We start from the raw sequence: 11,524 nt of genomic DNA, 5'->3' as shown, positions 1-11,524 counted from the left end.
AGCGAGTCTTCATGACTCAAGGCCAAACGTGAGCCCATTAAACTCATCACAGTCAAAGATATCCACTACAGATAGAGACTATTATTTTTAATCTAATTTTATTTAAGTTGGCATTAACGGTGTCGTATGCGCTGCACGCTGCAGGCATTTTAACGGCATCAACAACACAATTTAAAGATTGTGGCAGTTAGCGGCTATGTGAGTTACTTTATCTTCAGTTCAAATTGTGACGTGTACATAGAAGCAGACAGTACGCTCGGTGACTTGTCTGAAGAATTGCAGCGGGCCACAACGCAAACTGAAACAAAGAGCATCATCTTGTTTCTAACGGGACAGCTCTTTGGTTGTGCTCCAGACAGCGCAAAGAGCGCCACTATTCTTTCTTTAAGGCAACAGCGCCGCTGTGCGGTATTGGTTACTACAAGATTGTAACTAGACCCAATGTTAATCAAGTCATTAAAAAATGCACTGCGTCACTATATGAAAAAAAATTAATGAAATACATCAAGTATTAAAAGATACGTAAAATTCCTTAAACGCAATGCTTGATTATTTGTTTCAGGAAAATGTACGATAGAAAATTAATATTAGATATTTAAAGATATTTTAAGAAGTCAGAATGGACGTGTATTTTACACACTTTATTACAACTGAATAACATATTATTACATAATACAAAGTAAACCAAATGGTATTTGTATTATTTACAAGAGTATTTTGTGCAATGGACTTCAGAACCTCTGTTGTAATCTAGGGTGAGCTGACCAGTCTAGTTCACTACTGAAGATGTCATCAGTTACTGGAACAATATTCTGTCTGAGCCAGATCTTACAACATTTTTTCTTAGAACATCAAGACTTATAGTGCTCTGCTTTGTCTGAAGGACCTGACTTTTAAATACCCAACAAGAACCAGTTATGTCAAGTTCAGCACACTCTGCAATCAGTGGGAAGCCTTAAGTCTTCAAATGAGATTCCTGTCCGTCCTTGCCCCCTTTAAATGTTTTTTGCTGCAGCTTTAGAGATGTTAATTAATTGCTGGCTGACTGAATAAAAGGCTGCTGTTGTTGTTGTTGTGGAGAAAAGTCAAAGGGTCTGCGGTTCTCAGTGTAGCCATAAAGTTTCCGGAGGGCCACGCGAGCTGCTTCTTCCTCGGCTGCTGCAAGCGTCTCTCCTGGACCCTGAGCCAGTAGCTTCTTGTCACTGAATTAACAAAGAGGTGATCAGACAAAAATGTAAATTCTTCATAGCATTAATTTTAACCCATCCGTTTTAAATTTAGAACAGTAACAACACACGAACAACAGAACATATACCTGTATAAGCCAACAAAATACAGTGGCAACACTGTGCTGGCTCCAGCAGACCGGATGAGCCGAGGCTCCGGCAGAGGAATTTTCCTCTTAGTAAGCTCTTCCACCAGTAGTCCCATGGGGTTGACCACAGTCCACATATCAAAGATGTCCTTTCCTATCAGCTGAGTCACCAGAAAATCCTAGGAAGAAGGTGGAGGTAGGATTAAAAGAACAAAATGTCCCACCACTGTACACACAGCAGAGGCAACTGAGCAATGTGGACAAATTATGCTTCCTCTAAGCGAATTATTACATGCCAATGATTTTGTGACATAAGCGACCTACCCTGAGAAATAATCCAGTTCGCTCAGCTCCACTGCTTTCCTGCAGAGCTCCGATCACTGCCATGAAAGTAGAACAGAGCACATCATCTGGAACAGGGAATTCTGCACTCATTGTTAGGTCTTCAATGCCCAGATTTCTGGCTACGTAAGTGATGACTGCTGGACTGGTGAGGTGCCCTACAATACTCTCCACCCCGATGGCCGGGAGGCTCGGGAAGCTTGCCCTGCACCAGTCGATCAGGAAGCTTACAGCGAACGCAGACCCCTTTTTACTCAGCTGCATATTATCTTTTAGAACAAGAGCAGCAGTCTCAGATTCCACACCCAACCCCTTTCTCTTCTCTTGCTCCATCTGCAGGTAACAGGGATTGATGAAGGCTGTTTTCAGGAGCTCAAGAGAGAAATTTTCATGCAGGCGATGGGTGAAAGCTTGAATCTCTGCATGGTAATCCCAGTGAGGCTGCTCGGATCTGAAGAAGAAGAAAAAAGTAAATACCAAACAGAAATAGGAGTGTACAGTGGCTAAAATCATGTCGAAAATCACTAAAAGCGTGTACAGAAAGTCTTAGAAGGCCATGGACAAAGCTTACGGTCATTAAAATATGACATTTTTATATATTAAATCAATGATAAAATTAGAAGATTAACCGAGATCACGGGGAGGATCTTGGTTTTCTACCCTTGGGCAAAGAAGCTTCGACAGCTAGCTACGCTTCTGGTGTTATTTGGAAAAACCATGAAACCAGTAACGCCACACGCAGCGCTAAAACATCTGCATTAAACAATTGCAAAATTGCACTAAAATGCCGTCCATATGCACGCTTCTCAACGGACTATGAAAAAATAAACACATTGAAATATCAAATACACGAATGGCCTTGAGACGCTCTCTAATGATTTTTGGCGTTACCGTGGCGTCGGAGGTGGAGGTCCTTCCAGCTTCAACTTCTTCGCCATGAGGTACGTGTAAGCTTTCATCCATCGCTTTTTCTCTCTAACCTGTGACAGTGAAATATTCCTGCAGACGCGCTGGCAATGAATTCCTAATGTCAACGCACCACGATTTAGTAAGTACCCTGACGCCATGTTGGGTCCCTAAACAGCAAGGTGCAACCACTAAAAGTGTCCGACACGGAGCAACAAAGCATATCCGGTAGGCTGGAGCGTAAAGACGGAGCGTTACCATGGAAACAAGCGTAAACGGTAACTAATATTAACGACCAGGGCAGGCTGCTGATTGCTATTTATTCGACTGTACAATTCAGAAACGCCTATAAAACCTATCGTTAAGAAGTATTGTATATTTCTGATATCAATTTTAACGATATCCACTTCGGAAAATCAAGAAAGGATGGAAGATCAAGTGTTGGTAGCAACTGAAGTCGAAGGTGGGGATGCCCGAGAAAGTTCTGACAGCAGTGGAGCTCAAGAAGACCTTGGGAAAAAAGAGCTGCAAAGTTCACCTCAGGAGAAAAATGAAAAACACTCAGGACCATGGATGACCAAGAAATTCCTGAGAGACCACTGTAAGCAGAACAAACTGTACATAACACCATGCCTCAATGACACACTGTATCTGCATTTCAAAGGTTTCTCCAGCATTGAGAACTTAGAGGAGTACACAGGTCTGAAATGTCTCTGGCTGGAAAGCAATGGGCTCCAACGCATTGAGAATCTGGATGCTCAGACTGATCTGCGCTGCTTGTTCCTTCAGCAAAATCTCATATACAAGCTGGAAAACCTTGAGCCTCTGAAGAAACTCTGCACCCTGAACGTCTCCAACAACTACATACACATCATAGAGAACATCTCCTGCCTTCCTGACCTGAGTACTCTGCAGATTGCCCATAACAAGCTGGAAACTGTTGGTGACATAGAGCATTTGAGTCAGTGTCTGAACATTAGTGTATTAGACCTCTCTCACAACCTGTTACACGACCCTGACATCCTCCCTGTGCTTGAGGCCATGCCAGAACTGCGTGTACTGAATCTAATGGGAAATGAGGTCGTGAAAAAAATCCCAAACTACAGAAAAAATATGATTGTACGCCTCAAGCAGCTCACGTTTCTTGACGATCGCCCTGTGTTTCCTAAAGACAGGGCATGTGCTGAGTCGTGGGCAGTGGGAGGGCTGGAAGGGGAACGCCAGGAGAGGGAGCAGTGGGATACACGAGAGAGGAAGAAAATTCAGGAAAGCTTGGATGGAATGGCAATGATTCGGAAGAAGGCCCAGGAAAGACGCAGACTCAGAGAGTTACAGGATAAAGGTAATCATCTTTTACTACCCTCATCTGTATACTAAGAGTAAATGTGGATGAATGTTTACACAGTATAATTGTTTCATTTCAGGGAAAACCGATGCTTCCTCTACTCCAGAAACTACTACTGAGGAAAACGGTACCCAGATTTTAACTTCTTCACAAGGTGACAAGATACAAGCTTTTGTACAGGACAGCCTGGATGCCCATGAAGAGTTCTTAGAGAAACAGTCAAAACAGGGACTTCTTGAAAATCAGCCAGCAAGTAAACATCTTGAGACCAAGGAGGCAGGTCAACTCCTGATGAGAGAGCAGTTAGATGAAGATACCCAAGACCATTCTCCGATAACGCACATCGTAAGAGAAGAGAAAGGAAGGGAAAAGATCCCAGCAGATGAGCAAGGCAGTACTGTAGGGCACATGTTAGAGACAGAAACAGAAAATAAACAAGAAAAACAGTCCATGAGAAATGAAGCAGAGAGAGAGCAGAGTAAAAACAAACAGCCTCCCCTTCCTGAAGCCGATGACGATGTACCGGTACATAGTCCTGGACCACGGATTACAGAGCTACAAGATGCAGAGCTGCTGGAAACCATTCACCTTCCTCCAGCAAGTCGCTCATTGCGTATTGATGAGTTGCCTGATTTGGAAGATGTGGACACAGAAGACTTTAACGCAGCGTTCTCTTGTAGGCAGGCCTTTAAACCAAAAATAGAAGTCATATCAGGTGACAGCAATGGGGAAGCACCAGCTGGGATTCAGAGTGACAGCATCTCCACATCTGCTCCAGCTAAGAGCTTTTTGTTCCTAACGAGTGGCTGCGACAAATCACCGGCTGTCTCTGGCAATTCTACATCGCTGGTGTATCCAGAGGATGAGGGTGCGCCCTCCGACCCGTCAAACTCAAAAATAAACCGAACCTCCTCTCCACCACGCTGCCTGATCGAGGAGCTTGAGTAATACCTTGATGTTATTAAATTTGAAATATGAATTAAAATAGTAAACTGCAATTCAATCTGTAGCATATTTGTGATAGCTGTTTTGTCTGTGTGCTTGTCAGCTGTTATACTGTGAAAAGAATAAATTCAGGACTGATTTGGTCAGTATTCTCGGGGGGAATTATACGTTTACTCTTCACATTACAGCAACATTTTATATAATTTTATTTCATTCAGGGTTTTTCCCAGACAACTGTGGTCCTTTGTGGTTTAATACAGTGCAATGGGTAAGACAATGCTAGCTGTTTTGTAACAGATATGTATAATTTTTGGTTACTTCTGACCATTTCAAAAGCAAATGTATCTATTTTGTTTGAGAGAATCCACCCAAATAAATACACTTGTAAATTTTAGGCTTTTTTCCTCGGGAGACATTTAACTCCTCTACAGGAAAAACTATGTTAATGTCTCAATAAAAATACAAGACCACACATGACTGGTACGGTTTTACTAAACTTTATTAGATTTACCAGCCAAGTCACATATTACTCTTAGTATTCAGCATTACCACCATGGAGCTGTATGTCCCCACACTACAGCTCCTTATTTTTTTTTTTTTTTGGTGAACTATATACTGTGCCTCTGGATGAGGTCCGATTGACATGAACAAATATTTACAACAACTTAGCAATGGGCAGCAGAATTTGAGAATAAAAACAAAACACAAGAAAATGGAATAGATGGAACAAAATAAGAGTACAAAAATAAAACTGTACATGTTTAAATAAACAAAATCAAAATGTTGAGCCTATGTGCAACAGGCCTTGCACGTGCTAACATCTCCTCACACAGGGGTTAAGTGCAGTGAGCAGCTAACTGATAGGATAAAGGATAATACGTTCTTGTCATGTGGATGGCGGAAACACAGGCCGGCTCTAACGTCGCAACCACACCCAAGTGTTGATGAGCCAGAAAGCGACGGTGACGGAGTACAGGATCATCTCTCGCTTTGTTCGCTCTTTGTTCTCTTCCTCCAAATGTTGGAGTCTCCGGTTCAACTTGATAAGCTGTTGCCGAATCAAAAAAATAGTTTTATCAGTCTGGCCTCTTGCACCACACAAGACAGAATTCATTTATTTATCATGAGCTAACCTGCCGTCGAAGTGTTGTTGCATCGACCACAGTCATGTCATCAGCTGTCCCATCCAGAGAGGGTTCATATGTTGACAGTGCAAGCCTTAAAAAGAAAATGGCTAGTTTGAGAATCACAAAATAACCAAGTCACAGCAGCACACGGCACATTCAAATACGCGGAACAATTTAACAATGGCAATGTAATTTTTATAGATATCTGTGTCCATATATCTGTGTCCTACCACTCAAGGTAGGAAAGGATGAGGACAAGGAGAGAGGAACAAAACGAAGTGCCAGATGAAGTTACCTGGAATCATGCAGGGGGTGGGAGCTGGAAGCCGACCCCCCTCGCAGTGATGATTTGCTAAGGGGTGGGGAAAGACAGAGTTGGGAAAAGGCAAAAGAGATATAGAGAAACCAACAATGTTGCATCCATGCACACAACTTGGATGTCTTTAATGCACCTAGACTTTCTCTAATTTTCTATTCTTTCTAGTCCTTTTAAAAAGTCTTATTTCCCTAAAGTTGTTTTCAGTGTCTTAAAACAAGTCACAACTATATCACTTTAGTCTTCAAAGGGGGCAAAGAATGTGGGTAAGTGCTCTAAAAATACCTTTTTAAGCATACAGAAAATATGAATTTGTGAGCAATATTTAGAAGATCCATTTCCACCTTATTCTTTCCTTAAAAAGCTAAACAATTAAAAGGTCAAACACTTGCAAAACTCCTTGGAAAGTTCAGTAATGAATCCACATGCTCTGCACAGCGTTTAACCCTGGAGTAACTGAAGTGTTGAACCTGAAGGTGAAATAAGTTGTCAGCACTACTTCACTTTCTCTTTAATACACCATCTCTGAAGTTTCAAAGGACGATAAAACAAATTCCTCAGTGTGAATTATTCCCTTTCTTACAAAGCAAACATTTATGGTGTTTGAGAAGTCAAAGTTAGGGTTGGGCAATTGGACGAATATATCGACGATAGACAGCCCATTGGCGATCGTTTTTACAAGGGCAATTTATGTATTTATTCGCCCATGAGTAAGTTTGCTTATAATGATGGAGCTAATAGAAGCATTCAACAAAAGAATAAATAAATAATAGCGCAGTTTTAACAGCACCCTCTTTCATCTGTGAGCAAATGCACCCTCCTCAGAGTGTGCCCAAATGCTTGTTGATGGAGCTGCAGAAGCTGGTGATAGCCTAGCATACTCAGCCGGATGGTGGACACGTACATGCTCATGCAAGTTAGTCGTGTTTGAGTACTTTGCTTGCTCGGACAGCCCTAATTTTTTTGGAAATTAGTTCGTCCATGTTTGGACTTCTATGATGTAAACGCGGAAATCAGTCCGTGCATGATCATATTGCTCCACCCATCAAAAAGTCTGCGCGTGCGCGAACATATCGCCCATCATTGATTAGTGGACTGACGATGTAAAAGTTTTTACATATCGCCAAACCCTAGTCAAAGTGCAACTCAAACAACTTGATTCAACCACTGGTGGAAGTAGCAGTTCAGAGCTTCAGTTTTTTATTCTTCAACAAGCAAGGAACTTAGAAACCTTTTCTACATTTTCTGGGATTAATACATGTGTTATTAATACTGTTAAAGGTTAAAACTGGTCACAAGATTCTTGAGACTACACAACCTGTACCACATGACCCTCTCCCAATCCAAAACAAATGGTGCTTATGGGCAGAAATGAAAGTACATTTAATGCCATCTATCATGAAAACAGCTGTTGCAATCTTTACGGCCTTTTTAAACCAATACCCATTCGGGCAATTTTTTTTTCAAAACCTTTAAGCAAAAAAAAAAAAAAAAAAAAAAAAAAAAAAAGACCAGATGATTGGGAGGTCACCTGCGAGGGTTCTCATCCAAGACCTCCAGGACGTGCTGGTAGGCCCGACGTGTAGTGGACTGGATGAAAGATAAGACACCACTAGCGCTGTAGAGGTTGTGTTCTTCAGCCTCGGTGAGAGGGGGGCATGGGTGAGCAATGGCTGGGGGGGAAGGGGTTGCACTGCTCAGTGCCCACCATTAAGAGCAGCAAATTCAGTAGGGAAGGGAAGAAGAGAGAGTACAAGAGAAGGAGGAAGGAAAGGGATAGAAATAAGGAAAGGAAACTGTCCTCCACTGACTGTGCAAAACTAATATCAGAGTGAAAGTGAATAGGCAAAAAGCAGCAGCCAAAGACTGAACCTGCCAACCACACCATGTTCTAACACATCTGGCAAGAAACAGGAATGCAAAAGGAGCTGATTTTATGTTTGATTAAGTGACTATTTTCTAGTTCACCATTCAGGCCAGACAAGGAACCTTGTTAACAGTACCAGTGTGCTGTGTTGCAGAAAGTGATCAGGACATGAAAAGGTGGGTTTTTTTGTCCGAGAACTGTGTAATATTTTTCTCAAATATTAAGCCTAATAATTTCTGTCAAAATAATAAAGTTGCCAAGCACTTGTAGTTTACACCAGGCCTTCAAACAAATACATGAAGCTACTAAAGCTTCAAATTTGAATCGCTTTGCATTAAAAGCAGTCTGCTTCACTAGTTCCTGTCAGTGCTTCCCTAGCTATTCCTGTCCTTCTGCGTAGAGGGGATAACAGTGTTCAAATTTGTAATTTATTTAAACTAATCAATTAATCTTTAAAGATTTCACAATTTGGAAATAATCTACCAATAAAAACATGTTGTTAATGTATTAAAAAGTAGCAAAAAGTTTCTGCATCAACACTGACAGCAGCAAAAGCTCCTGACACAGTGGCTTACAATACAAGTATGAAACCAAAAGAAAGATGCTGCATGCTTTACATGCACAAAGACATAATAGCTGGTACCCAGTTAATGGACCCATACTCACGCTGAATCGTTGCGCATCAGCTGAGTGTTCTGACGGACAGCCGCATTCTCACTGGCTGAACGCTCCCTCCGTAAACGTCCCTGGGGCCGCAACTACAAGGAATAGCATTGACAACTGATTTTCTGGTTATGAGTTACACTAAGGACATTATCTTAAACAATGGGTGAATTGTACATAGTGTTCTCTGTAATAAAAAAAAATTACTGACTTATCACTTACCACTTCCTCACTGTCTGGAGCCACCCGCTGATCGTCTTCCATGAAGTCCAGGGGTCGCTCATTGAGGGTGAGGACTCTGGGTGGAGTTTTAAGTGATAGCATTTCCAGTGGTGTTGACTGGATGAGGTCCAAGTCTCTGGGTCTGGGGAACTGGGTGTCATCACTGCCTCCTGACAAATTAAATGTACTGTGAGACTAACCTATCACTTCTAACACTTTAACAGTATTAACAGTATGCTGTGCTTTTAATACAAAATTGAATGAATTAAAATCAATTAGTTCACACCTATAGTGGGAAAAAAACAAATATCCCCTCTGCCATGCTACCTGTATGCATGTCAGCCCCTTCACATAAAAAGCAGTAAGTAACAGCTAAGTTGAGCTTAAAATCTGTGTTGCAGTGGCTTTTGCGCTCATTTTTTTTTCTTTTGCTTTTGAATGTCAAGCTTTGTTTTCCTTGTGTGAATGCACATCACTGTGCTGTGGTCATAGCTCAACAATGCTGAACTTTGACCACAGCACACCAGTGCTTCCTGAATGGTGTGCATGAACTGTGCTTTACTCAATGCAGGGGGCAAACTGCTCATGTGTAGTGCAACTCAGTGGAAATAATGTGAGCAGTGGTACTGATGTCACATTACGTAAAACGTTCATGTTCATGTGGTTCTCTGTGGTGAAGCGAAACACAGAGACACGTGCTGTAGTAGTTCCTGTGTCCCACTTTACACCCCTTTTCATTCTCTTTCTTTATTAAATGTTCATAACTCCTCATGTATGGCTGTGTCAACGGAGACCATTTCTAGAGCTGGGTATGTCTTAAGATATCAAAGATATTGCGGCTAGTGTGATCACATCGCAAGATGGTTTGTAATTGTTACGTTAAAAGTGAAATAGTTGATGTGATCCTGGCAGTGAAACGGCATCTAGGAGCAAAGTCCTGTGGCACTGATATGTCCAGTGATGTGCAGACATAGTGTGACATAAAGGACAGAAAACATACAGTATACTAACCAGCAACCACAATTCTCTCTGGGACTTGCATTATAACACTGTGAGGGACCTCCTGCGATCCCAAATTAGGGTCCTCGTGGGCTGTTGGAGCCACTTTGAGCATCTCTGGGATGCGCATCCTTTGGCTTATTCCCTCTGTGTACTCCAGCTCATAGTGGATACGGTTAATTTCAGCTATATCAGCCGTTGGAGAGGGGAATGTTGCTCCGTTCATTTGGCTGTTCATCAACACAGAATTAATTGTTAGTTAAACAGAAAATAATCCCTAAAGAAAGAGAACATGCTGATACAATAACCCTTTGAGCTAAAATAGTTTTACTTCAGCCACACACTGAATAGCTATTGTTATGCAGTGTGTGGCTTCAGCTGTTAAACCTAGCCCTAGCTCACAAAACCAGAATATCTCCTCTAGGGACAGTGATACTTATCGTGGTGGTGCTATTGGAGTAGTGGAGAGGGGATTAAAGATGGAACAGGCTTGTGATGTTATCATAAGTTATCACATGATGTATTCTGATTTTTTCAGAGTCACGCAAAAGTCGAACATTGACCCCAAAGCAAACAACATTGATTTTAACATTAAAGAACTGCTGGTCTCATTACAGAGTGTTTATTTTAAAGCCCTTAATGCTCACAAGATGCCAAGAAATGATTATCCAACTGTACTGGCATAAGAAATATCTAATACATTACCCATATAACAACATTCAGAAACTATTATCCAAACATTTGCGGAAATACTTTGCATTCCAGCAAACAGGTTAGCTTCCGAAAATGAAATTGACAGAAAACACTTTCGCTTAGCGCCATTTCAAGCTAGCACGTTAGCCATATTTCTTACCGTTTAGTCTGTTGCCACGGGCCGCTGTTTCGTCGAAGAACTTATTCAGAAATTTTTTGACGGAACAAACCTGCAGTCGGAAAGGTAAAGCTCAGTTTCAAGTATTTTAGGTATTACAAGTGAATTAGCTGTTAAGCATCTCTATGTTGTGAGAGAGGACCTTCCTCTCTTCCTGCTTCTTCCTCTGTCTGCACGCTAAACAGGAAGTGGCGTAATTCTGGGGAAGTTATGTCATTAGTACCAAGCGCTGAAATTAAAAGCAGAGAAAAAACTGGACATATGTGCAAACAGTACATCTCAGCTGTCATGACTTTACGAAACGCAATAACATAATTTATCTGCACTGAATGTTTATTGATCTGCTTTATTGTATTCAGTAAAGCTTAATATATATAAAACGATTGAAAGTAGCTTATTTTTATTTTATATGCACATCGAACCATTTAAAAAAATCAGAATAATTTAGGAGCATTTTTCGATATAGCCTTTTGATGAAACTACATATTTTGTCTTATAAGCAAAGCTGGCTGTATTACTAATGAGTGCACATGTCAGTGTTGCCGGAGGTTTGGAGAGATGGCCCCACAGTCACTGTGGGTGGTGCCTTTCTTCGGAGCCATTCAA

General features: G+C 41.4%; 3 protein-coding genes across 4 annotated transcripts; 1 reads left to right on the top strand and 2 right to left on the bottom strand.

Moving 5' to 3' along the window:
* Positions 1 to 626: 626 nt before the first annotated feature.
* On the bottom strand, positions 627 to 2,828 carry mrpl44 (mitochondrial ribosomal protein L44). The gene is made up of 4 exons (XM_084950025.1): positions 2,549 to 2,828; positions 1,640 to 2,108; positions 1,316 to 1,494; positions 627 to 1,202 (listed from the first exon to the last, which is right to left on the bottom strand). Exons 1-4 carry the CDS (start codon positions 2,722 to 2,724, stop codon positions 1,031 to 1,033), a joined length of 996 nt encoding a protein of 331 aa, XP_084806151.1. The 5' UTR covers positions 2,725 to 2,828; the 3' UTR covers positions 627 to 1,030.
* Positions 2,829 to 2,919: 91 nt separating this feature from the next.
* Positions 2,920 to 5,324, top strand: dnaaf1 (dynein axonemal assembly factor 1). Its single transcript, XM_084950023.1, has 2 exons — positions 2,920 to 3,905; positions 3,988 to 5,324. The coding sequence occupies exons 1-2, from the start codon at positions 2,990 to 2,992 to the stop codon at positions 4,854 to 4,856; spliced, it is 1,785 nt and encodes a 594-aa protein (XP_084806149.1). The 5' UTR covers positions 2,920 to 2,989; the 3' UTR covers positions 4,857 to 5,324.
* A 10-nt stretch (positions 5,325 to 5,334) lies between these two features.
* mffa (mitochondrial fission factor a) lies at positions 5,335 to 11,117 on the bottom strand. 2 transcript variants are annotated; one of them, XM_084950027.1, is made up of 8 exons: positions 10,901 to 11,117; positions 10,060 to 10,277; positions 9,049 to 9,218; positions 8,830 to 8,921; positions 7,828 to 7,989; positions 6,276 to 6,332; positions 5,987 to 6,071; positions 5,335 to 5,901 (listed from the first exon to the last, which is right to left on the bottom strand). In XM_084950027.1, the coding sequence occupies exons 2-8, from the start codon at positions 10,271 to 10,273 to the stop codon at positions 5,770 to 5,772; spliced, it is 912 nt and encodes a 303-aa protein (XP_084806153.1). In that variant the 5' UTR covers positions 10,274 to 10,277; positions 10,901 to 11,117; the 3' UTR covers positions 5,335 to 5,769. The 2 variants fall into 2 exon arrangements, with proteins under 2 accessions (XP_084806153.1, XP_084806154.1); XM_084950028.1 differs by lacking the exons at positions 7,828 to 7,989; positions 10,901 to 11,117 and having other exon boundaries at positions 10,060 to 10,285.
* Between the last annotated feature and the right edge of the window lie 407 nt (positions 11,118 to 11,524).

The sequence above is a fragment of the Perissodus microlepis genome, chromosome 14 (assembly GCF_051167445.1).
Source record: "Perissodus microlepis isolate ML-2025 ecotype Zambia chromosome 14, ASM5116744v1, whole genome shotgun sequence".
Taxonomy (NCBI): Eukaryota; Metazoa; Chordata; class Actinopteri; order Cichliformes; family Cichlidae; genus Perissodus; species Perissodus microlepis.
This window is presented reverse-complemented; position numbering and strand designations above follow the sequence as displayed.